This window comes from Girardinichthys multiradiatus, chromosome 17, assembly GCF_021462225.1.
Source record: "Girardinichthys multiradiatus isolate DD_20200921_A chromosome 17, DD_fGirMul_XY1, whole genome shotgun sequence".
Lineage (NCBI taxonomy): Eukaryota > Metazoa > Chordata > Actinopteri > Cyprinodontiformes > Goodeidae > Girardinichthys > Girardinichthys multiradiatus.
The window spans coordinates 5,632,481-5,660,109 of NC_061809.1; the positions used below are offsets into that span (position 1 = coordinate 5,632,481).

At 39.9% G+C, this 27,629-nt stretch overlaps 1 protein-coding gene across 2 annotated transcripts in view; it reads right to left on the bottom strand.

Annotated features, from left to right (window-relative positions):
- Positions 1 to 248: 248 nt before the first annotated feature.
- The window catches only part of sult4a1 (sulfotransferase family 4A, member 1), a 45,804-nt gene continuing 18,423 nt past the window's right edge, over positions 249 to 27,629 (bottom strand). The window contains exons 2-8 of one of the 2 annotated variants that reach the window (XR_007041974.1): positions 20,175 to 20,305; positions 17,997 to 18,077; positions 17,706 to 17,832; positions 17,494 to 17,588; positions 9,479 to 9,617; positions 3,273 to 3,331; positions 249 to 3,144 (exon numbers count right to left, since the gene is read on the bottom strand). Coding sequence is in view for 1 of the 2 variants with exons in the window: in XM_047389205.1 (XP_047245161.1) it covers positions 3,032 to 3,144; positions 9,479 to 9,617; positions 17,494 to 17,588; positions 17,706 to 17,832; positions 17,997 to 18,077; positions 20,175 to 20,305 (686 nt within the window). In the remaining variant the exon portion in view is untranslated. The remainder of the gene's footprint in view (positions 3,145 to 3,272; positions 3,332 to 9,478; positions 9,618 to 17,493; positions 17,589 to 17,705; positions 17,833 to 17,996; positions 18,078 to 20,174; positions 20,306 to 27,629) is intronic. The other variant, XM_047389205.1, reaches the window with a different exon arrangement.

Here is a 27,629-nt window from a genome sequence, read left to right on the forward strand (position 1 = left end):
GCTTCTCTGATTGATGCTCTCTTTACCCAGTCTGAGTTTGGGTGGGTGGTCAATTATTGGTAGGTTTTCAGTCTTGTCCTCCTTTCTCCATGTTCAGGTGATGGATTGAATGGAACTCTGTGAAATTTTCAAAATTTGAGGTATTGTTTCAGAATCTAAGCCTGCTTTAAACTTATCCACAACTTTGTTTCCCAATCTTTGCTCTGTAATGTTCTTTAACACACCTCAGAGGCCAAGAAGAGGACATATGGATTTATACTAAGTTTAATTACACACAGATCTATTTACAAATTAGATGACTTATGAAGATACTGCATTGTTTTAGAGGTTTGGTTTCTTGATTTTTGTATTTGTGAAAAATGTGGAAAACCATGTATCATTTTCTTTCCCTTTCACATTTATGTACTACTGTACTACTATTACTTAAAATTCCATTAAAATACACTGTAGTATATGGTTGCAATGTGACAAAATATGAAAAGGTTCACGTAGTGTGAATACTTTTGCATTGATTCCTATGTTCATATTTATTTCTTGTATCTTTCCAGTGTAAACAAAATTTAGTATTCCAGCTATGAGCAAAAACAATGCACAGATGTTTGTGGGTGAAATATACTAGGTGGCCCTTAAAGATGGTAATATCTTCACCTGTTACTAAAGCTGTCAATTATAACTTTACATTTAAAGTTTAAAAGATAAATAATAAAAAGCTGTTGGGTGGTCAAAAAACAATTTATAGTGTGAAAGTGGTTTCTCATTGTAACTCTTATAAAACAACCCACTCAAAGACTTCTCAATTATCTCCCACTAAACGCAGGACAAAATATAGAAATAAATTTGCCTTTGTTGGTGGACTTTTTCATTGTTGTAAAAACGTTTCTTGGCAATACCTCCTATACTGTTAGAAAGCCTCTTTTTCCCCCCATTTGTTCTGTGGCACTTTGTAAGGAAAATACATTTGTGGGTTGAGCAGCAGAGTCTGCTATGTGGGCTGCGCTCATAAAAAACTTCATTTAAAAACTCTCCCTGCCAATGTCAAACACCTTTTGGTGGAGGCATCGTTGGGTGGGGTGGCATCTCCCTCGCTGAAAAAAACAAGGGTTGTAATCTTAATGCAGAGAGATATTGATATGAGGTTCTGCAGCCAGTAGCAATCTTAACTTCTTCCACTCTTGGGGGCCACACTCCATCTTCCAAGATGTCAATACTCGCCCCCAGGCTTTATCAGACACTACTTCCAGAACTGGTTAGTAGAGAGTTTGTGATGGTCTGTCTGCAGAGCTAACCTCTACCTTATTGAATCAGCTTGGACATGCTGCTGACAGCAGAGCGACCAACAACCACAATGACTGAACTGTGACATGCTGGGATGTCAAGGATGGGATGCAAACCCCAACAGTATGTGACAAAGCTGGTGACCTGCACAAGGAGGAGTTGCCTGGCTGTGGTGGTTGTCTATAGTTCTATTACTGAGGACCTGTTTGATGAACTGCTAAATTACCAACATGTCTTGTTTCTTACTCTATAATCATCCAGTCAGGGGTGGACTGGGACAATAGTCCAGGCCAGGAATTAGATACACTGATTGGCCATATATTTATTCATTTACCCTAGCAGCTGTACACTTTTGGCTATTCGGGTGCACCGCTGGGACACTTTGAACCGTGCTACATGGTAGAAACATACGGGTTTGTCTGTGGGAATTAACTGATGAATGAATATCCGTAGATGGGAAATGTAGTTTATATATTTCATAGAAGCACACTTTAGTAAGTAAAACTGATTGTAGACTGATATATACATTTATATAACTGATTATTTATATAATTTCTTAGTGGAGTTTATGAAGGGAACACTAAAGCTAAATTCCTAGACATTTTAGCATTAAACAAATATTTCTTCCAGGTCCTTTTCGTTAACTATATTTTAAAATTTCCAGTACCTTAGAATGTTTCAAGTCAGTTTGACCCCCTTGGTTACTCAAAGTGGAACTTCCCTCCTCTAACTGTTGCTCTCGATCAATAGTCCAACACCAAACAGTGGTTGACAGCAGAATAAGCTGTTTGCATAGGCAGAGAGAATCTGCCCAGTTTTCCAAAGCTCTGCTGCTCAACCCACAAATGTGTTTCCTTACAGACGAGGGACCATTTAAAAGGAGAAAAATTACATTACAGTGTTCTATGATTTATTACCAACAAGTATTGTTTCAAAATAGAAACAATCAACCAATCAAATGTCCTTATTTTGTGCTAAGTTTATATTCTATTCTGCTTTTAATGTGCTAGAATCTAACCAGGTGACATTATTCTGCACAAAACAGTTCACCTAACATTTATTGGAAGAGGCTATTTGTTAGGAAAATTTGAATGGAGACCAAATCAGCATTCAGATGAGTGCTCACATTTGTCAAGTTCCTGAGGTATCAGTGAATGTTGAGGAACATCTGTTAAATGAACCAGTGCACTAACACATTCATATTCTACTTCAAAGATGTAATGATAGTAGAAATATTGAAAAGCCAACACCATTTTTGTAGATGTTGAACTCGACATGATTTGACTTGTTATGCGAGGGGCTGGACATTCTTCGGCACAAGGGCAGAGTCCAGGTGGAAGTTTGAAAATATTTGCTTCAAAACTGAAGAAATATAGATGCAAATACTGTATGGCCTGAATACCTCTCCCGAATACCCTTTCAGAATAGCCCAAATGCCCTAAAGCCCTAGTGTTTACTGCACACAGCAGCAACATAAGGTGAATATTGTGGTTGAGAAGTTTGATTGTTCAGCCATATTTGATACTTTGCACAGTGATTTCTATCAGGCAGTAAGTGTGTGATTTCTTTGAAACAGATTGCATTATTAGAAACCTTTTTTAAAAGTCATCCCACTATCAAACTACACAGTTAAACTTGCGACTGACTGAGCTGATGGAGATGTACTGAAGCACGAATTTCTTCAAGATATGAGCACGTGTACAGATCAGTGTTGTTGGGGAGGTGGGAGTCTTTGGTGGGAGGAGTGCTGAAATCCTCACAGGCAGAAGTCAAATGTTAGGTCGGATTTGGCCATCTTCTGTCTGTAATAAGCATCAAATGTTTCATTCATAGACACTGTGAAGACATCCCTCCACACACCCACACGACCTGCAGAGAGAGGAGAGAAAGTTAGGATCCACATGGACAATTTCACTGTAATGTGTTTGATCATATTTTAGTCACATTGCTCTGGCTGCAGGGTGAATGCAGCCTGCCTGCATAGTAACTCAGCTTACCTGCTGTGACGTGTATGACACAGATCAGAGCAACTTGTCTGACACCAGATTTCAACTCACTGAATGAAAAAAGGATGGGAAAACAATAGTAAAACAGAAAAGGCATAAGTAAAAAAATGGCAACAGAAAATTTAAAGAAATATTTGCAAAAGAACAAATGGCTTAAACTAAAACAGACTGAGCAGGCAGTTCAAAATGGACTCTACAGGTCCTTCTCAAAATATTAGCATATTGTGATAAAGTTCATTATTTTCCATAATGTCATGATGAAAATTTAACATTCATATATTTTAGATTCATTGCACACTAATTGAAATATTTCAGGTCTTTTATTGTTTTAATACGGATGATTTTGGCATACAGCTCATGAAAACCCAAAATTCCTATCTCACATAATTAGCATATCATTAAAAGGGTCTCTAAACAAGCTATGAACCTAATCATCTGAATCAACGAGTTAACTCTAAACACCTGCAAAAGATTCCTGAGGCCTTTAAAACTCCCAGCCTGGTTCATCACTCAAAACCCCAATCATGGGTAAGACTGCCGACCTGACTGCTGTCCAGAAGGCCACTATTGACACCCTCAAGCAAGAGGGTAAGACACAGAAAGAAATTTCTGAACGAATTGGCTGTTCCCAGAGTGCTGTATCAAGGCACCTCAGTGGGAAGTCTGTGGGAAGGAAAAAGTGTGGCAGAAAACGCTGCACAACGAGAAGAGGTGACCGGACCCTGAGGAAGATTTTGGAGAAGGGCCGATTCCAGACCTTGGGGGACCTGCGGAAGCAGTGGACTGAGTCTGGAGTAGAAACATCCAGAGCCACCGTGCACAGGCGTGTGCAGGAAATGGGCTACAGGTGCCGCATTCCCCAGACCTGGGCTACAGAGAAGCAGCACTGGACTGTTGCTCAGTGGTCCAAAGTACTTTTTTCGGATGAAAGCAAATTCTGCATGTCATTCGGAAATCAAGGTGCCAGAGTCTGGAGGAAGACTGGGGAGAAGGAAATGCCAAAATGCCAGAAGTCCAGTGTCAAGTACCCACAGTCAGTGATGGTCTGGGGTGCCGTGTCAGCTGCTGGTTTTGGTCCACTGTGTTTTATCAAGGGCAGGGTCAATGCAGCTAGCTATAAGGAGATTTTGGAGCACTTCATGCTTCCATCTGCTGAAAAGCTTTATGGAGATGAAGATTTCATTTTTCAGCACGACCTGGCACCTGCTCACAGTGCCAAAACCACTGGTAAATGGTTTACTGACCATGGTATCACTGTGCTCAATTGGCCTGCCAACTCTCCTGACCTGAACCCCATAGAGAATCTGTGGGATATTGTGAAGAGAACGTTGAGAGACTCAAGACCCAACACTCTGGATGAGCTAAAGGCCGCTATTGAAGCATCCTGGGCCTCCATAAGACCTCAGCAGTGCCACAGGCTGATTGCCTCCATGCCACGCCGCATTGAAGCAGTCATTTCTGCAAAAGGATTCCCGACCAAGTATTGAGTGCATAACTGTACATGATTATTTGAAGGTTGACGTTTTTTGTATTAAAAACACTTTTCTTTTATTGGTCGGATGAAATATGCTAATTTTGTGAGATAGGAATTTTGGGTTTTCATGAGCTGTATGCCAAAATCATCCGTATTAAGACAATAAAAGACCTGAAATATTTCAGTTAGTGTGCAATGAATCTAAAATATATGAATGTTAAATTTTCATCATGACATTATGGAAAATAATGAACTTTATCATAATATGCTAATATTTTGAGAAGGACCTGTATACTGCAAATACCACATGCAGCCTCAAGATAGTGCAATAATCTACTGGGAGTTGGAGAGAACAAACTTAGGATCCTGCATAAGTGGCTTAAAAGATTAAATCAAATTGCTGAATTCCCTCAACAGCATTCAGCTCTGCAGAGGCCAGGCAATGGTACATTTATTGAATTCAGGTGTTTTGGAGAAGGGAACCATCTACAAGTTGCAGGACAACAATGAAAAACTACAATACAAATCCTAAATGCTAAAGAAATTGTATATGACAGAATAAAAACAAAGTTCACTTCTATAATCTAATTTTAAAAAATGTGTTAGAATGAGAAATGTAAAAACTAAGATGTGAAAAACAACTGTTTAAGTCTGTTTAAGTGCTTGTTTATTTTTTATTTTATACTATTTTCATAGCGTTTATGACAACAAAGACTTAATATTATTTGATAATTAAGAGAAAGTAAAACCGTAAACTTAATGAGCTTAGTTTAAGTGACGTCACTTTAAGTTCGGAAAGGAAGCTAAGAGATCAGTTAGCACAGCACACCTGATAGGAGACAAGTAAGAAGAGTGAAGATAGAGAATTAGTGTTTCAAGACTACTGGTTTGTCCACTTGCAGGCCAGAGTGGTATGTTTGCTATAAATGCTGTAAATTGTTTGTTTGTATATGCTGAGATGAGTGAGTTAATACTCGTGCATTGTCTGTGTGTTGTCAGTTCTACGGTGTACTTGTGGTGAAAGTTCATTGAAGATTGAAGTTACAAGACCACAGTAAACATCAGTTTCATGTTGTGGATCAAACTGGCACAGACTGAAAGTAGTGTGAAGCGCTTTGGAGTCTTTGGGGACTTGATAAAGCGCTAGAAAGGTACAAGCCATTTACCAATACCAACTAAAGGTCAATGAACCCAAGATGGCTGTCCCTACACAAACCCAGTGATCCCTGCCACACGTACAGTTAAAATCAAACCAAAAAAAATAAGAGGAAAAAAACTATTCACAAATTAATAATTTAATGAATTTTAGAACCTAACTATTGTAAAAGTCTATGTCATTATAAGCTATAAATAGGTGGAAGTTACAAATGATAATTTGCTTATGGAAATTGACTTATCTAGACTCTTTTAAGAGAGGAAAGTATACATATAATATATAATGGAAGAATACTCATGTATTTCCTTTCCAATAGAAGGTACTCAAGGACCAGTGTTTAGTCTTTTTTTCTGTTATTGCTTTCTGTCTTGTCAAACCCCGTGAGTAGCAGTGCATGGTTGCACACACTGAGCCTGGTTCTGGTTTCTTCTTGTTAACATGTAGTTGTGGAAGTTGGTGAAGCTGTGCATATGAATGGGCTTCCTTGCAAATATAGTTTTGACCAATCAGCATACCTTGTATTATATTTAGATCAGTTTCCACTGCCATCAACTTTAATATAGAAATATCCAATAAATTAGAATCTGGTTCTGATGAGGCTCCTTAGCCAGATTAAAAGTACCTTTTGAAAATAATAACTTTTAAAATATACTTCTTATTGAGCTCACATTTCTATATTAAACATTTTTATTGGCCTGATGTAATATTCAAATCCTAAATGTTGTGTTTCATTAGCTGTAAGCAGAAAAGCATCATACTTAACAGAAATAAAGGCTACAGTCTGTAGGAATTAATCTACATTCTGTATAATGTGTTTCATGTGAATTAAGTTACTGTAATAAATTTGCTTTTAAAAAAATTCTAATTTATTGAATGGGTCTGGATTTCTATATGATTATATTGTATAGGTATGAATTTTATTTATTGTGTATTTCTGTATAATTAGCAATAATTTGAACCTGTTTTCTTAACTTGAGATCACATGAGATTTGTTATGTACTGCCACTATATTAATAGCGTTAATATAAGTTAAAATGACTACATAAAGAATTTGATGTTTGACAAGTTTGCTCTGTCTCTTCACATTTGGAGCTTACAGCAATGTACAACAGGTCAAAATACAGTCATATTTAATAAATTAGAATATGAGTTCTAATGAGGCTTGTTTGTCAGAAACAAATACCCTTGACATACCTACTGACAAAGTTCAGCAGATTTCTTGGTTTTCTCTGCCGTTTGGCACATCCTTTTCTTTGTGTTAAATACTTATTTTGTGTGTCGTTCCAGTTTCTTGCCCATAACTTCATTTATTTGCATTGATTTCTTTGTACGTGCTAATTTCATGTCAATAGAAATATTTATTTTAACTAAGAAAAATGGTGACATGTTCAATACTTATGTTACCTGCTGTACATGGTAAGATAAAAACAGAGTTCAGCTTTGACATCAGCGTTGCATCTTGTTTCATCAGCACTAAAAGGTGAGCACTGGTTGATAGCAGGAATTTTATACCATGAGTCCTGCCTCCTCCAATACATTTACCTAAATTCAGTTGTTGAACAAAGTCCAAGGTCTCAGTTTCAAGGTGTTTTTCAGTGGAGCTCTACCGACAGTTCAGGGTGGAGATGAGGCATTCAGTAGAATGCTGATGCTCAACAAATGACTTAAAACAGTATTGTCAGGCCACGGAGCTGAGTGCAGGTATTGTGTGCTGTGTGAGTGTTATTCCCTCTTCCTCCACCAGGGTGCGACAGATAGGTGCTGCTGCAGCCCCACAGCTCACAGCTGTGCTGGATTTGGAGCAATCAGCATGAGGACGCTCAACTGAGGGAGGCGTCGGATCGTACACCTTGCTGTATGGTAATCTGACATTGCAGCCCGTGATTAAGAATGGATGACTGTCGGCTGTGCCACAAACACAGGCAACATTTACAGGCATGCAATGTTTTTTCATCCACTGAAGGAGAAAGGGTGTTTTTGAGCATGAGTTCTGGCTGTGACTGTTTAACATTAAGCTAAGATTTTCTTTGATTTGTGTTTAAAACCAACTGAGAGGAACATTTACTTTGTAGCGTCTTTGTAGAATTAATCTTCAATTAGAGATAATTATAATTGCAATACACACTATATTGCAAAAGTATCTGTCAACTTTTACATGTACATGAACTTTAATGACAATCTATTCTTAATCTCTTCAGATTTGTAAAAGGACCCACCATTGCCAGCAACTATTTTGTAAAATCTTCCATAAGGTCAAGTTTCTCCACACCAAACTTTATACACCTGCAGCCATGGAAATGATTGTAACACCGGAATTAATTGAATCTGTGGTGTGACCCAATACATTTGACTATATAGTGTAAATATATATACAGTATCACACGCCTATCTGGGATCAGTTAATATAACTGGCGCTCCTTGGCCCCTTTTTTGACTCTGAGGTGGCACCAGTCATCTTCTATGGTGTAGTATGTTGGAGCAGCAGCTTATCTATAGCTGAGAGGAAGAGGTTAGATAACCTCATTAGGAAGGCCAGCAATGTCCCTATATGCCTCCTCAACCCAGGGCAGTTGGTGGGAGACAGAAGGACTCTGGCAAAACTATCATCACTGTTGGATAATGTCTCCCACCCCATGCATGAAGCTGTTGCAGAACTGGAGTGCTCCTTTAGTGACTGACTTCTGCACCCTAGGTGCACAAAGGAGCATCATCGCAGATCCTTCCTCCCAGCATCTGTTAGACTCTGGGGTGTTACATCACAGATAGACCAGTGGTGTAACATCCCACCCCTTTACATGTGGTATAACATCAAAGTCAAGGGAAGATACACCACAGCCAGGGCAGTGGGATGTTACACTAGAAATAAAACAATGGGATGTTACACCAGATGTAAAAGGGATGCAATGTTACACAAAGGGCATCCCATGGCTGGGAACACTGGGATGTTACACCACAGGTAGATGTAGACCACAGACTGCAAGTATGGTCTGAAAAGGGAAAAACATAATTTTCTTTGATAACTACTAGATTATTCAGGTCCTAATCCAGTCTACCTGGTCGTTTTTTCTGTATTTTATTGATTAGTACACTGAGGAATTTTGCTATAAATGTTATTAATTTGTGCTTCATACATCAATCAGGTGAGCCAAAGTGTCATTTAAATTTGCATAGAGAGAAAGGAGGAACCAACTTCCTGAAACGTATCTCTAGTACTCTTTCTTGTCAATATTGTATTTGTCGACAATCTTGTTAAAAGTGTAATAATTAATCTGGCAGACTAAAGCTACAGTATTAATCTTTAGGTATTACAGATTAACCAGATGAACACCTGCAGTGACTTAACAAAATGGGAAAAATGCACATACAAACATGGTGACTCATGGTGAACCAAATATAAATGTAAAAACAAAAGAGAAGCAATGAAATCTTAAAATAAGACATGAGAGGATTGTATGCTTATATGCGTCTACAATAGTTCCTAAACACAAATGTAAGTCCAATTTTCTGTAATGTTAAGCAAAGAAAAGTTTAGAACTTTAAAAGCCCTTCTATTGCAAGCTCACTTACAGCTAGAGATAGACAGTGCTTCAGATTTGCAGCATTGCTCAATAAGTTGGTTGCAGTTCTCCACCAGAACTTCCAGCTGAGCTTTGTCACAGGAAACACAGAGGAACCTGGCCAACTTCTCCACCATCGTCCCCAGGTCCTGGAAAGCCAACAAAAATTATCACATCACATGTTGGAGCAGATAGTTTCACTTCGATAACATTACCAGTAGCTGTCTTTGACATTAAGATGAAAATAATTTCCTGTACACTCGAAGACAAAATACAAAGTTAAAATTTCGGTTTGCACATACATGTACACAATAGTGTAAAAGACCATTTTGGTTTAGAGTTACTTTGTCATTGCTGATGATGAATACACTCCTGAAGAAGCTGTTTACAATAAATGCAAGAAAAGTCTGTACTGAAAAAAATTATTAAATAACATCATTAAATGTGTACGATGTTATTTCTATTTTACTTTTGAATCTCAAAATGATATTTCACTAGTAAAATGAATGTGTCTGTTTTAACTGTGTGTGTGTGTGTGTGTGTGTGTGTGTGTGTGTGTGTGTGTGTGTGTGTGTGTGAACACATCACTGTAGCTGCTTCTCCACTTTGCTCAGCCACAGAGGCAGCTGTAAGAACTTTACACTGAAAATAACCAGGAAGAAGGTTTGCTCGACTAGGAGTGATTTGGCGCATTAAAATGTCAATCCCTGATTATTGTTTCACAGCTGTTCTGTTCTGTGTCATACATAAAACACTCACACCCAGTTACATGATATGAACAGGTTGTAAGGTAATACAGCTTGCATTTGCTGTTTTATTTCTGAGGCTAATGTTAGGATGGTATCAGGACTTCCAATCAATAACGAGACTGTTAAATCCACAGAGCTGTGTCCAGGTTCTTTTGGCTTTCTCCTCCTCTTTCTCCACATGTGATCGGCAGGGGCAGGCTCCAAAGCAGTGGTTCATCAAAGCTCATCAGGAGGAGTTTAAAGAGGAACGAACTCTCTGTGAGAGATGCCAGATTGCTTTGCTCACTAGAGTGGTAATCAAGCCCAAGTCTCTTTGTGTGTTCTCTGTTCCCCCGAAGTTCGTCTTCTAACTTCTCTTATCTTCCTCGACAGAAACCAGATTCCTCTTTGGTTGTCTAAGTTCTGGACTCCAGTGATCCGCTTCCTGATTCCTAGCAACTGTGTGGAGATAACCTACCTGGATTTCTCCCTCACTTTCCACCACTCCTTCTTCAGCCCTCCTTGTAACTGCTCTCAGGGTCCTTACCTCTTCCTCTGCTCCTCTTACCTGCCTGTCCATCCTCCATGCTTCTCCACTCACCAGCTCCTTCCTGGAATGAAGGAAGGACAAAAACTCCCTGATAAAAAACCTAACAGGCAAACAAAACACCATGACACAGGCTTCAATTGGTTGTATTTGTTTATTCCACCTCCTACTTTGTCCTCTGTGGAAATTTAAATAGTTAACATTTGGTTCAGTAGGCAAAAGGGTCTTTTATGATCCTGAATTGTTTTCATGTTATATTTTCTTCTGATCTCTCACGGCACTTCCGGATTCTTCAATGTGGTTGCTGTAGCCATGTTATCCTAGTCATTCAGCTCCTGGTATTTATTGTCTCCTTTTGTCCTGGAATATCTTTCTGCATCTTCTACTTAAGCCACTCTCAGATCCTCAAGTCAAGTTGTGCTTTATACCACAACTAGAAACTCAACTTATTTTCAAGGAGTTCACTGCTGCCCCATCTTCCTTCACCTCTGTCCAATTTGCCATAATGCAAAGATTAAATTCTTACCACCAGTAAACATCATAACACAAGTAAGGCTAAATCAAAAGTAGATCTGAATGAATCCACTCCTGATAAACTGGTGTCCATGATTCTTCATTTCCAGTCTCAATCTTAAATAACCAGCTTAACTAACTTTCCTTTTAAACAAAAATTCATTGCCACCAGAAAATGTGAAATATATGTGGAATTAAACAGGTCCTGTACATTTCCCTTATAGATATAAACAGCTGGATATTCTAGGTTTCACTCAGCCAAAAGTACAAAAAAATTATTTATGTTTTGTTGTGTTTTTTAACCTGAAACAGCTCTAATCACTTTCCTTCAGAACTACAAAACTCCGTAATATTTATGGATTTATGGATTTAAGCCTCATAAAACTGATAAGACAAGTTTCTTTGAGAAAGCAAATGGAAAATATTGATTAGCCACAGTCTGGGACAAGGGGTCTGTCATGTAACACAATTACCAAAATTATTTCATCAGTCAGTCATTTTCTACTGCTTATTCCATAGTGCATGCCTGTTGATGTACAGGGGTTGGACAATGAAACTGAAACACCTGTCATTTTATTGTGGGAGGTTTCATGGCTAAATTGGACCAGCCTGGTAGCCAGTCTTCATTGATTGCACATTGCACCAGTAAGAGCAGAGTGTGAAGGTTCAATTAGCAGGGTAAGAGCACAGTTTTGCTCAAAATATTAAAATGCACACAACATTATGGGTGACATACCAGAGCTCAAAAGAGGACAAATTGTTGGTGCATGTCTTGCTGGCGCATCTGTGACCAAGACAGCAAGTCTTTGTGATGTATCAAGAGCCACGGTATCCAGGGTAATGTCAGCATACCACCAAGAAGGACGAACCACATCCAACAGGATTAACTGTGGACGCAAGACGAAGCTGTCTGAAAGGGATGTTCAGGTGCTAACCCGGACTGTATCCAAAAAACATAAAACCACGGCTGCCCAAATCACGGCAGAATTAAATGTGCACCTCAACGCTCCTGTTTCCACCAGAACTGTCCGTCGGGAGCTCCACAGGGTCAATATACATGGCCGGGAACCTATAGCCAAACCTTTGGTCACTCGTGCCAATGCCAAACGTTGGTTTCAATGGTGCAAGGAGCGCAAATCTTGGGCTGTGGACAATATGAAACATGTATTGTTCTCTGATGAGTCCACCTTTACTGTTTTGCCCACATCCGGGAGAGTTACGGTGTGGAGAAGCCCCAAAGAAGCGTACCACCCAGACTGTTGCATGCCCAGAGTGAAGCATGGGGGTGGATCAGTGATGGTTTGGGCAGCCATATCATGGCATTCCCTCGGCCCAATACTTGTGCTAGATGGGCGCGTCACTGCCAAGGACTACCGAACCATTCTTGAGGACCATGTGCATCCAATGGTTCAAACATTGTATCCTGAAGACGGTGCCGTGTATCAGGATGACAATGCACCAATACACACAGCAAGACTGGTGAAAGATTGGTTTGATGAACATGAAAGTGAAGTTGAACATTTCCCATGGCCTGCACAGTCACCAGATCTAAATATTATTGAGCCACTTTGGGGTGTTTTGGATGAGCGAGTATCACGTAGTGACCTGGCCACTATCCTGCAAGAAGAATGGCTTAAAATCCCTCTGACCACTGTGCAGGACTTGTGTATGTCATTCCCAGGACGAATTGACGCTGTATTGGCCGCAAAAGGAGGCCCTACACCATACTAATAAATTATTGTGGTCTAAAACCAGGTGTTTCAGTTTCATTGTCCAACCCCTGGAAACTTCTAAAACATGCAGGGCAGTGTGCTTCAAGGACCAGGGTTGAAAAACATTGACTTTCCAGAGAGGAGACAGTGCCCATGTTCTCATTATTCATAAGGACACCACAAAGACACATAAAAAGTAATTGGGAGGATATCAGAGGCATTTTACATCACCAACAGCAAATAGAAATATTACTAAAACACTCTCCTCAATGCAGTCAAGGTCATAAATAACGCTGTGTTTCATGTCTTGAGCCTGGTTCAAACTTGGGGATTATTGCCCGTCTTAACCAAAATGTTTCATCGTAAAACAATCGTGACAATATCTTTGTCACACTGAATGAGCACAGACCAACAATTCAAGCTCATGGCCAGATGCACTGGCCACCAATAAATTGCTCCCACAGCAAAAAACGTTGAAGCAGCATTCACACCAAGGTTTAGGAATATTGCAGCAGACATACAGGTCCTTCTCAAAATATTAGCATATTGTGATAAAGTTCATTATTTTCCATAATGTCATGATGAAAATTTAGCATTCATATATTTTAGATTCATTGCACACTAACTGAAATATTTCAGGTCTTTTATTGTCTTAATACGGATGATTTTGGCATACAGTTCATGAAAACCCAAAATTCCTATCTCACAAAATTAGCATATTTCATCCGACCAATAAAAGAAAAGTGTTTTTAATACAAAAAACGTCAACCTTCAAATAATCATGTACAGTTATGCACTCAATACTTGGTCGGGAATCCTTTTGCAGAAATGACTGCTTCAATGCGGCGTGGCATGGAGGCAATCAGCCTGTGGCACTGCTGAGGTCTTATGGAGGCCCAGGATGCTTCGATAGCGCCCTTTAGCTCATCGAGAGTATTGGGTGTTGAGTGTCTCAATGTTCTTTTCACAATATCCCACGGATTCTCTATGGGGTTCAGGTCAGGAGAGTTGGCAGGCCAATTGAGCACAGTGATACCATGGTCAGTAAACCATTTACCTGTGGTTTTGGCACTGTGAGCAGGTGCCAGGTCGTGCTGAAAAATGAAATCTTCATCTCCATAAAGCTTTTTAGCAGATGGAAGCATGAAGTGCTCCAAAATCTCCTTATAGCTAGCTGCATTGATCCTGCCCTTGATAAAACACAGTGGACAATACCAGCAGCTGACACGACACCCAGACCATCACTGACTGTGGGTACTTGACACTTGACTTCTGGCATTTTGGCATTTCCTTCTCCCCAGTCTTCCTCCAGACTCTGGCAACTTGATTTCCGAATGACATGCAGAATTTGCTTTCATCCGAAAAAAGTACTTTGGACCACTGAGCAACAGTCCAGTGCTGCTTCTCTGTAGCCAAGGTCAGGCGCTTCTGCCGCTGTTTCTGGTTCAAAAGTGGCTTGACCTGGGGAATGCGGCACCTGTAGCCCATTTCCTGCACACGCCTGTGCACGGTGGCTCTGGATGTTTCTACTCCAGACTCAGTCCACTGCTTCCGCAGGTCCCCCAAGGTCTGGAATCGGCCCTGCTCCACAATCTTCCTCAGGGTCCGGTCACCTCTTCTCGTTGTGCAGCGTTTTCTGCCACACTTTTTCCTTCCCACAGACTTCCCACTGAGGTGCCTTGATACAGCACTCTGGGAACAGCCAATTCGTTCAGAAATTTCTTTCTGTGTCTTACCCTCTTGCTTGAGGGTGTCAATAGTGGCCTTCTGGACAGCAGTCAGGTCGGCAGTCTTACCCATGATTGGGGTTTTGAGTGATGAACCAGGCTGGGAGTTTTAAAGGCCTCAGGAATCTTTTGCAGGTGTTTAGAGTTAACTCGTTGATTCAGATGATTAGGTTCATAGCTCGTTTAGAGACCCTTTTAATGATATGCTAATTTTGTGAGATAGGAATTTTGGGTTTTCATGAGTTGTATGCCAAGATCATTCGTATTAAGACAATAAAAGACCTGAAATATTTCAGTTAGTGTGCAATGAATCTAAAATATATGAATGTTAAATTTTCATCATGACATTATGGAAAATAATTAACTTTATCACAATATGCTAATATTTTGGGAAGGACCTGTATTCCTTTCCCCCTGGCAACACCAAGACGTGTTCAAGTGAAGATGGAACTTGACAAAATTGGAAGTAGAGAAGTTATCTCAGAAGTGTAGGAGCGAACAGACTGATGCTCAAGTGTGGCTCATGTGCCATCAGAAAATGGCTCAGTTCTTATTTGTTTCGACCTCACTGGTCTACATGAAGCAGTCTGCAGAGGGAAATACACCCTACCTTCAGGTAGTTCCAGTGAGAGAAGTTGTTAGATTCATAGTACTGGAGTATGTTGTAACGTTTGGCAGTTATGTCTGAATTTAATTATAGAGTTGAAGATAAACTTACCCTCTGCTGGAATCAATAACGCCCAATGTGACATCTCCCAGGACTGCACGAACAAAGTTACATCATTCTATCCTTGCAGCCCTGGTTTGGAAGATTCTGCAGCTTGTTCTCAATGCATCGTCTGGGCAGAACATTTCTAATATTTTGCTTTTTTTCCAACAGAAGCAACCCCGCTTTCTATAAAACTTTCTCTTAAAGGAACGACTCTCAAGCAGAACTAAACTTTTAACACTTTTTTTCTACATGAGGCAGAGAAATGGTTATAGAGATCAGCGCTCATCCTGAATCGTCTCGGAGAACAAAGTGACAAAGCAGCCTCGAAAGAAGATCACATGTAGTTTTATACCTGGTACTCCCATGCAAGGGATGTACACTCCCTCAGTGTTTATTAGTAGACTACGTGTCACCATTGTGGTGTATATCTGATAGAGTGTGTAATAGCAGGTGTCCAATCCTTAATTTAAGTGTTGCTGCAGCATCCTAATCAACCCGGTTGCAGACTGTTCCACTATCAAACCCAATGTGCTAAACTTTATGTCAAACCGTAGGTCATTTGTCCTTTAATGTGGGTCAGTGAGCATTCTTATCTATATCCTAACAAAAGTGAAAACATTAGAATTTATACTTTATCATTATGGAGTGCATGTGAAAACTCATCCTTAAGTAATAATAAGAAGGGTTATTCCTAACACCTGCTCTCCTGATTTTTCTCTCTTGTAGGTTCTACTCATTTATTTATTAATTAACTCTGTTTCACCACAGTTAGTCTCTGCATTTGGTTGCGTCACTAACCAAACCATGCTAAATATACCAAACACGACTGCTTCAATAAATATAGTACAGTTTTTTTATTACCGCACTTTGAAAATAATTTGCACTAGAGCAATACAACAGAATGATGAGAGCAATACCTCAGAAACGTAGAAATACCTTTTGGATAGCAGTTTTCTCAAGAATCTTCAAATGTTTTACAGAGGACATATCATGCAAAATATACTTTTTTGGCCCTTAAATACACATTGTTGTGTACTTAGAAGCCTTCAGGAGTAAGGAAAAGTTTAATTTAGTCTCTCCAGGTGCTAAATAGATATCTCTATATTCTGTTGGGGTCATAGTGGTTCAATCCGTCCAGTTTTCTCTTTCATCTGGTATGTCACAATATTTGCCGTGGAACTGCCAAACAAGGTCATGGCCTTCTGTTTTACCAATTTCGTTTATCCCCGCCATTTTTATTCCTCACTGTGATTTTGTAGTCTAAGCTCAAATATGCTGATGAAGTAGATAAGTCTAAATGTTTGGTTTTGGGTGTATTAGCCCACACAATCATTACACCGTCCACCAGCATCAGAACATTTTCAAAGTACCTGGTTAAATTTTATTTTTCATAGAAATGTTCACACATCATTGGGAAAATTTCTATTTTTCCCACTTTAAAGAGGAGTGCCTTCAGCAACCTCCTCCAGTATCAAGAAAGATTTGCTAAAAGACTTCATCTGATTCAGTGGTCAGTTTCTTCTATCTATGGAAACAAGGGACACGGCAAAGCAGTAAGCTGCAAATAATGCTAAAATGACAACAAACTTTATTTTAGATATGAATTTTTTGTGTGTTGATATGACGTATTGACCATTGTTTTGATAGCAGCAGCATCGTGCCTTCTGCTTATGTTAGTGTCGTGTGCTGGTTTTAGCTCCTGGAGGACAGAACCGTACTGCGTGTTTTGAATAGTATTAGATAATTATATCTCTGTTATCAAACTACATAAATGGCCAAACGGGTTAAAGTAGAGTTCTCTTTGACCTAATGGGCGGACCTAGTGGGCGGCAGAGGGAGAAATGCCTCAGCAGCACTTAAAGAGATGGCACCAAATCGAGTTGCTCTCACAAACAACTCATAACAGGTAAAGGAAGGGCCTGTGGAGCTACAATATTAAGAAATTCAGATCAAAGCTTTGTAGTTCCACTTTATATAGATCACAACTAAATGATTTAAGTGTGAAAAGGAAGGATTTGAAGGCCTTTAAACACTCAGAAAATGAGCAAACAAAGAAGGATTTATTGTGAGACAGACATAATATTACCTTGAACATGTCTTCATATTTCAAGAAGAGGACATTGGAGTCCATACGATGTTCCCAAAATTCCTGAACATGTTCAAACCAAGAACCATATGCCACTGCAGGAAAAAATAAGGAAAACAGGCCTAAACACAGGTAACCTATACAAAAATAAATGAAGCAAACATACAGAAAGTTGTAAAAAATTACATCTTTTATTAATTAAATGTTCTTACATTTATCATTCATGAAGCGTCGACAGAATTCCTGAAAAGTTCCACGGTAGCTCATGGTCCTGAGAGAACGGTGAAACTGATAGTAGGACACTACCAGGTCTTTGGGATTCCTGGCCATGTAGATAACCTGGTGGAGAAATGCAGAATTTTAGCTAGTTACCAAATCCTGAGGCATATATATAATTGTACAATCCATAAGCTCAAGACATGCTCTGATGATAGCAAATTTTCCAAATATTTTAAATAAAATCATTTAAAATCCCTGCCACACATCACTTCACATGCACTGACCTTGGCCTCTCCATTGTGCATAGCTGTAGGGAGAAATTGGTAGGGAAGATGGCTTTTAATCAAGCGAGGTGATGTAAGCTCCTGTAAAGAACAGAGACAAACACAACAGCAATCTAGGCTTGCAAAGTTTTACTTTTGGTTAAGACGGGTTTCCAAAGTTGGTCAGTGAGGACCATTAGATGCCTTTAGAATGATTTTGTTGCCCTCATCCACAACCCAAGATTTTCACAGTAAATTTTCACAGTTTCACAGTAAATAGAATTGACCTAAACCCTGTTCATGTTGCTAAAAATAGACTAAACTATGTGGTCAAAGAAAACTTTTTTTTCTTTAATACAGCAACTGTCCAATACCCTTTTTATGTTTTAGATCTACAATGATTTACCGATTTGTTTTCTATAAAAAGTTGATCATTTTTCTTAAAACTATTGCATGTTGGGTTTATTGTTATTTTTGAGCACGGGTAAAAAATCCCACTGATTTTGTGACAGACGAGTACTTTCAGCTTCATAGTTTTGGCCCTTGTGCAAAACGTTAGGACACAACTGGGTTAGGGATAATGTCTCATAAAACAGTGGATCTTTGACTGTAGCAAATGAGGAACCACTTCCCTATGTTTATGTATTAAAATCTTATCAGCTTCATTTAAATCAAATGTATTTCCTGTAAGCATCAAAAAGCTTTTCAGCTGGAGTAAATTTTCTTTTTCAGGGAATATATTGTGAAACATATATATTTATTCTCAGAATCAATCACAATATTAACACTCTAATTAGAATTCAGTCATTCTATTATTTCCAGTCACTAATAGAATCAATAAATATCGTATTAGTAATGATTAATTAAAAGAAGAATCACTATAAATAAGGTAACATAGAATCTAACTAAAGTGGAAATTCTGTCTAGCTGAATAGCTACTCTGAGGCCAAGAGGCTGCTGTCTTTATGACACAACTTTGTGGGTCCTCTTTGCATTCGGAACCTAATTGTGATCAAAAACTTGCTGGCAGAAGACAGAAAATAAAATATAACACAGCTGAATTTGAAAAGTAGTGGATCTGACTAGTATGTAATCTATTGGGAAGAACGTATTTAAAGGTTCTTTGTGTCTCTATGCCAATCCATCATTGTGTCTCAAACTTCACCCTGACTCAGCACTAACCAGCATACAAGACATCGACAAATGTCATCTGCAGTAAATCATGTAGGCAACCAGCTGCTCTATATGGTATGGCTTAAATGCCAAGACACATGAAAAAAGATGATCCTAGACTTGATATCAAGATCATTTATATCGAGCACAGGACTGAAAACCGAAGGGCTGACAGTTCAAGACAAACTTTATTACACTACTCAATCTCAGCTCTAAGAGGTCTACATTTAGACTTTTAATAAGAGTAGACAAAATAAATTATCACTTTTAAAACAGACGTCTACTAAATTTAGCCAATGAACCATTTAGGAACCGTTTAGACATTATTTAGATATATTTTCAACTAAACATTTTCACTGGGTAACTAACTGTGTTGTGGTACTCAAGACTGGACAGAACAAAGACTGAGCTAACATTTAAAGCTGCAGTAGGTAACTTTTGTAAAAATTAATTTTTTACATATTTGTTAAAACTGTCACTATGTCTTTACAGTAGAATATGAGACAGATGATCTGTGAAAAAATCAAGCTCCTCTAGCTTCTCCCAGTGGTCCTAGTGTGCCCAGTTGAAACAACCAATCAGAGCCAGGAGGAATGGGAATTAGCAGTGTCAATCATGCTCATATACTCACTGCTTACACCCCTTCCCCACACAGCGTGTACCGTCATTCGAGATTGTTGGTGTGCTCCAGCTGTGCTAATAGCACTTTGCTAATGATAACAAAGTATAGGCAGCTCTTTGTCGGTGTAAAGAAAATCGTTGATGTTTCGTCCCTACCAGTGATTGTGCCATAGCTGTTTTTCTCGCCATCATCAGTGGCCCTATTAACTAGCCTATGCGTTCATGGCAGCCTGCACTGTGAAGGTAGGGCTGTAGCCCAGCAGAGAGCAAGAAGGGGGGACCTGGAAGGTGTGCTTGTTCAAACTTTCAGGCTGAGTGTTCTCGGAACACCCTACTGCATGTTTATGTGTCAATCAATTCTAACCTTATAAAGGTTTATGATTGCCGATCAGAAGTTAGTTGTACCTGTATAACATCCAGCCCTGGTTGAGGATATTCTATGACAGGCAGCTGTTCATCGATGTTCATGAGCCCAATCTCGTCAGGATCTGCCCCCTGACTCACTAGAAACACAACTTCCTGCAACAGACTGGTTCCTGCATGAAGAGAAAGAGGAGCCAGGACAATAAGGAAATTCAGATAGGACTTTTGGTAAAAAGGATCTGACTTTTTGGCATGTTCTAAAATCATTCAAATCTAACTGCAAAAGTAAAAATGCCACTTTTCACCATGTCATTATTTATTAAACAAAGATGAAGCCAAAATGGCTTGTCCTCTTCAGGTTGGAGGGGAGTTCCTGCCTCAAGTGGAGGAGTTTAAGTATCACGGGGTCTTGTTCACGAGTGAGGGAAGAATGGAGCGGGAGATCGACAGACCGATCGGTGCAGCTGCCACAGTAATGGGGGCGCTGTGCCGGTCCGTTGTGGTGAAGAGAGAGCTGAGCCGAAAAGCGAAGCTCTCGATTTACCGGTCGGTCTACGTTCCTACCCTCACCTATGGCCATGAACTTTGGGTCATGACCGAAAGAACGAGATCCCGGATACAAGCGGCGGAAATGAGCTTCCTCCGTAGGGTGGCCGGGCACTCCCTTAGAGATAGGGTGAGGAGCTCGGCCATCCGGGAGGGGCTCGGAGTAGAGCCGCTACTCCTCCACATTGAGAGGAGCCAGTTGAGGTGGCTCGGGCATCTATACCGGATGCCTCCTGGACGCCTTCCTCGAGAGGTGTTCCAGGCACGTCCCACCGGGAGGAGGCCCAGGTGATGGCCCAGGACACGCTGGAGGGACTATGTCTCTCGGCTGGCCTGGGAACGCCTTGGGCTCCCCCCGGAGGAGCTGGAGGAGGTGTCTGGGGAGAGGGACGTCTGGGCGTCTCTGTTGAGTCTGCTGCCCCTGCGACCCGGTCCCGTATTAAGCGGAAGACGACGAGTACGAGTACGAAGCCAAAATGCAAACATTTATGAAAAATTTGGTACGCTGCAAAAAACCTAGATATGTCAAAAATATGTAAAACCGTGGAATTTAAAGGAGCTGTACTCTCTTTTTACAGTGACTATATTGCATTTGTATATTAGATTAGGGATCTTGGTGTCTTTTCAGAGGTTCTGCTTGGCAATAGGAGTAGGACATGGGCCAGAACCAAAAGAGCAAGATCCTAGGTATTGAAAGCTAAAATTCTGACTAGAGTATGAACTAAACAAAGCATTCAAAAACTTTGAACATTCCTCTTTATTTTTTGCAACACAGCAATATAAACTCCTTATGTAAATAATGTGACAACTATACATGGAGGCAGACTTATTCCAAAGGTTAAATGAGTTTCCTGTGACCTCATGTCCAAAGTAGATATGATAAGGAAATCTGATCCCAGTAAATTTAATGTGGGAACAACTGCATAAGTCCAGCAGTTCATAAGATAACAGGATAAAGATAGGGACCTGCTATCAGCTTCTAAATAAATTATCTCCTATTCACACAGATACTTCTGTAATTGCTCAGAACTGATATTAACAGATTGCCATAAAATGACTCAAAATGACTGTTCATCTATAGATGTTACTTAAAATGGCAGAGCTAAAGTTGAACCTGAGCAGAAGAATGAACAAAGGTCCTGTGTGTGAACAGCCATTTGGAAGCCAGTGCAGGAACAATGTTGGTAATAAAGGTCAAAACAGACCAAGACATATTAAATCAGTGAATGATCTCTCAAAAAATCATTTATGCGTCAGGCTTGTAGTGGAAAAATCGTCTTATGCTTTAGGTATGGAGAAGTGATTATGTTTTAATCAACAGTTATAACAGTTGCATGCAAAAGAGTAAATTAAAATGCTCTCATAACCTTGCTGAATCTGTTTTGAGATTAGTAGAGGAAGGGAGTAAAAATTGCCAGAGCAGTTTCAGATAGGAAGAGATGGCCTTGTTAAAAGAACACTCTACAGGTCCTTCTCAAAATATTAGCATATTGTGATAAAGTTCATTATTTTCCATAATGTCATGATGAAAATTTAACATTCATATATTTTAGATTCATTGCACACTAACTGAAATATTTCAGGTCTTTTATTGTCTTAATACGGATGATTTTGGCATACAGCTCATGAAAACCCAAAATTCCTATCTCACAAAATTAGCATATTTCATCCGACCAATAAAAGAAAAGTGTTTTTAATACAAAAAACGTCAACCTTCAAATAATCATGTACAGTTATGCACTCAATACTTGGTCGGGAATCCTTTTGCAGAAATAACTGCTTCAATGCGGCGTGGCATGGAGGCAATCAGCCTGTGGCACTGCTGAGGTCTTATGGAGGCCCAGGATGCTTCGATAGCGGCCTTTAGCTCATCCAGAGTGCTGGGTCTTGAGTCTCTCAACGTTCTCTTCACAATATCCCACAGATTCTCTATGGGGTTCAGGTCAGGAGAGTTGGCAGGCCAATTGAGCACAGTGATACCATGGTCAGTAAACCATTTACCAGTGGTTTTGGCACTGTGAGCAGGTGCCAGGTTGTGCTGAAAAATGAAATCTTCATCTCCATAAAGCTTTTCAGCAGATGGAAGCATGAAGTGCTCCAAAATCTCTTGATAGCTAGCTGCATTGACCCTGCCCTTGATAAAACACAGTGGACCAACACCAGCAACTGACACGGCACCCCAGACCATCACTGACTGTGGGTACTTGACACTGGACTTCTGGCATTTTCGCATTTCCTTCTCCCCCGTCTTCCTCCAGACTCTGGCACCTTGATTTCCGAATGACATGCAGAATTTGCTTTCATCTGAAAAAGTACTTTGGACCACTGAGCAACAGTCCAGTGCTGCTTCTCTGTAGCCCAGGTCAGGCGCTTCTGCCGCTGTTTCTGATTCAAAAGTGGCTTGACCTGGGGAATGCGGCACCTGTAGCCCATTTCCTGCACACGCCTGTGCACAGTGGCTCTGGATGTTTCAACTCCAGACTCAGTCCACTGCTTCTGCAGGTCCCCCGAGGTCTGGAATCGGCCCTACTCCACAATCTTCCTCAGGGTCCGGTCACCTCTTCTCGTTGTGCAGCGTTTTCTGCCACACTTTTTCCTTCCCACAGACTTCCCACTGAGGTGCCTTGGTACAGCACTCTGGGAACAGCCTATTCGTTCAGAAATTTCTTTCTGTGTCTTACCCTCTTGCTTGAGGGTGTCAATAATGGCCTTCTGGACAGCAGTCAGGTCGGCAGTCTTACCCATGATTGGGGTTTTGAGTGATGAACCAGGCTGGGAGTTTTAAAGGCCTCAGGAATCTTTTGCAGGTGTTTAGAGTTAACTTGTTGATTCAGATGATTAGGTTCATAGCTCGTTTAGAGACCCTTTTAATAATATGCTAATTTTGTGAGATAGGAATTTTGGGTTTTCATGAGCTGTATGCCAAAATCATCCGTATTATGACAAAAAAAAGACCTGAAATATTTCATTTAGTGTGCAATGAATCTAAAATATATGAATGTTAAATTTTCATCATTACATTATGGAAAATAATTAACTTTATCACAATATGCTAATATTTTGAGAAGGACCTGTATTGTCTCTAACTAGGGAGTTGTTTTTGCTGAGTTGTTTCTTATCTAGCTTTGTAATTTATAAAGGAACACTAAAGACTGCCTTCAGTGCACATTCACTGAACTGTGCTTTGTGCCTTTCAAACGCTGTGAGCCTTTGAAATAAACTCTCTGAAGACTAGTCTTGGGAGAAATCGATTTATTGAAGCGGTATCTCACTCTATTGGTAATAGATTTCCATAACACACTACAAGCACGGATGGACACTGAGATCAAGCAGTAAGCACGGGACACACAGAATTGATTGAACATTCTCTCTTGCAATGGTCAGGACCCGGTGGTCCAAGATAACAGCCAGGAAGGTCCAAGTTGTCAGGGTCAGACCGGCAGATGGTCAAACCCAGGGATTCCAAATCAGACAGGAGGGGAGTTGGGTTTAGGTCTGGACTGGGGTGGATATACTGGCAGAGTAACTGGATGAGGGAGAAAACAGACCTGAAGGTGTTACCACGTAGGGTTACGCGACAATCTAACTCCGTGCTGGAGGAAGATCCCTTCTTATATGGCAGCTGCTTCAAATCAGGGTGATGAGGTTAAGGTCAGGGTCATGGCTCAGCAGCAGGTGTGACAGGCCCCTGCCCCCCCAAGGCATCCCTCAGGACGGCCTCATGAAAGTCCCAGATCAGCTGAGGGACTAGGATAGCAATGAATGTATATCAATATTTTGCCTCCCCTTCCTTCCATCATATGTATAGCTTTAGTTTAATGGGATTTTTAAGATGAAACACTATGTTGTCGCAAGAAAAAGCTAACTGCATCAGAGAATGAGTGGCATGACAGAACTGTGTCCTCAGAAATACATTTTGACAGTACCTATAGACCAATTATACTCTCCAGAGTAAACTAGGACTGATTATGTGCATAAAAGCACAATGTGCACCAAACAGACTGGATAATTGCAGTGTAGACGTTGAACAGCCGCTCCTGTGATAGGTTGTACTTTTTGAGTTGCCACAGGAAGTATAGTCTCTGTTGAGCCATCTTCTGAATACTGTCTATGTGTGAGGATAATCTCAGGTATCGAGAACGAGTGGGTCCTAGGAATCAGAAGTTGACAGAACACCAACATGGTGTGGCCAGTGGGTGTGTGTATGGGTGGGTGAGTCTGTGTGTAGAAATAAGTGTGTTTGTGTTGAGCGGGTGTATGTGAGTGGGCTATAGGTTAGAAATTATATGTCTCTTAAAGTTCAAAAGCTGCATTGAAACTATAAGTAAAGTCAACTATCAGATGTGCATGGTCTCAACTCTGACAAGCTTAAGATCAGTCAGGACAGCAAATGAATTTACCCTAATTTACCCTTTTTACAGTGTACACAACACTGGTAATCTCAATGGCCATGACAGTCTCAAGTAAACTATTGGCATCACAGAAAGCTCTGCAGTGTCCCAAACATGAGGCTTGTCATGTGTTTTCTATTTATGTCCACCAGAAGATATAAGGCAGACCCTGTGCCGAGAACATTAATTAACTTATACACAATTAACATTTGTGCACAAGCGATGCACAAACAAAATGTCACATAACCAGAAACATGAATATTGGTTTAATAAACAAGGTCACAAGGACATCGCATCACATAACTATAGATTTGATGGAAAACTGCAGAAAAGCTGAGGAGGTCCACAATTTCTTTCCAAGCACCTGTCTGAATGTCTTGAACTGTAACCCAGATGTGTCAGACTTATGAAAGTGTCTTTGGAATCTCTTCTCAGAATGATTTGCACACTACTTTAGCCCTGGTCACGGAAATAGATGTCACTAATAGCTGAGACTAAGAAAAACAGCTTTCATAAATTTTCTTAGAACTCTCTGTGTCCACTTGATTATATAATGGAGTGCTGATTTGTTTTTATTTATTTTTATACAGTATACTGACACGTGTGAGGATAATCTCAGGTATCGAGAACGAGTGGGTCCTAGGAATCAGAGGTTGACACAATGTTGTTGAGGATGGTGAGGAAATGTGGAGGGAGTTCTTTAGAAGGCCACTGTCATCTCCACAGTCTTGAGCCTGTTAAGCTCCAGGTGGTTCTGACCACATCAGTGGACCAGCCGATCCACCTCCTGTCTGTATGTAGACTCGTCACTGTCCTGGATCAGATGAATAACAGCAGTGTCATCTGCAAATGTCAGGAGTTTCACAGACAGGTCGGCTGAAGTGCAGTCATTCGTTTAGAAATTTATTTGTAACGTTTTCTAGAATGATAGGTATCAGTTACTTTTTTTTCACCTGATCTTCAGGGCATAATGTGTTGCTTTTTGACATCTTTTAGCCTATTTTAGTTGTCAGTCAGGTTCTATTCAGTCCGACAGAACACCAACATGGTGTGGCCAGTGGGTGTGTGTATGGGTGGGTGAGCCTATGTGTAGAAATAAGTGTGTTTGTGTTGAGCGAGTGTATGTGAGTGGGCTGTAGGTAAGAAATTATATGTCTCTTAACTTAGAGATTAAAGTTCAAAAGCTGCCTTAAAACTATAAGTAAAGTCAACTATCAGATTTGCATGGTCTCAACTCTGACAAGCTTAAGATCAGTCAGGACAGCAAATGAATTTACCCTTTTTACAGTGTACACAACACTGGTAATCTCAAAGGCCATGACAATCTCAAGTAAACTATTGGCATCACAAAAAGCTCTGCAGTGTCCCAAACATGAGGCTTGTCATGTGTTTTCTATTTATGTCCACCAGAAGATATAAGGCAGACCCTGTGCCGAGAACATTAATTAACTTATACACAATTAACATTTGTGCACAAGTGATGCACAAACAAAATGTCACATAACCAGAAACATGAATATTGGTTTAATAAACAAGGTCACAAGGTCATCACATCACATAACTATAGATTTGATGGAAAACTGCAGAAAAGCTGAGGAGGTCCACAATTTATTTCCAAGCACCTGTCTGAATGTCTTGAACTGTAACCCAGATGTGTCAGACTTATGAAAGTGTCTTTGGAATCTCTTCTCAGAATGATTTGCACACTACTTTAGCCCTGGTCATGGAAATAGATGTCACTAATAGCTGAGACTAAGAAAAACAGCTTTCATAAATTTTCTTAGAACTCTCTGTGTCCACTTGATTGTATAATGGAGTGCTGGTTTGTTTTTATTTATTTTTATACAGTATACTGACACTAATGCAGGATTAGAGTGGTCAAAATATCAAATCACTGGGTTAAAGTCTTTTCACTGTTTGTTCAAAAATGTCCATATTGGTTAATTACTGGTTTTTGGCTAAAAACGTCTTTGAAACTGGAATGGAATTTCAAATGAAATCTTTAATATACTGCAAATCCGGGTCATGACCTGTCTTCTCTCAAACACATAAACTAGGATGGAAAGGCAGCATTTTGTCTTCTACTAAAAAAAAAAAAAACATATAACTAAAGTTTTTGATTCTCTTAACGGGTTCACAGTCCATTTTAGAGTTGACTGTCAGCTTTTCTTGTCCTTTAAGTTTTAAACGGTCTCATAATGCCATATTTATGTGAGTCTTGGCATTTACAATCCTTTTAAAGCACTCCAGACAACCAAGCAGTTTTCCTTAAACACTCAAAGTGTTTTCTACTCAATATAAGGAGATGTTAGAGTCATTTAAATCAATGCTGACATTTCCTTTCACATCCAGTTCTAACTTTGTTTGGCCTGGAGTACACAAAACTGTTTTAATTAAAACAAGTATGAACACAGGGAGGTATAGGAGGACACAAACGGATCTAGACAAACTAAAAGCTGCAGATAAACTGTAAAATGAGAATTTAAACAAACATAAAAACACAAGAAAGAGCTAGAATCACAAAACATTCATTATTCATGATTTAACAAGGAATGTATGT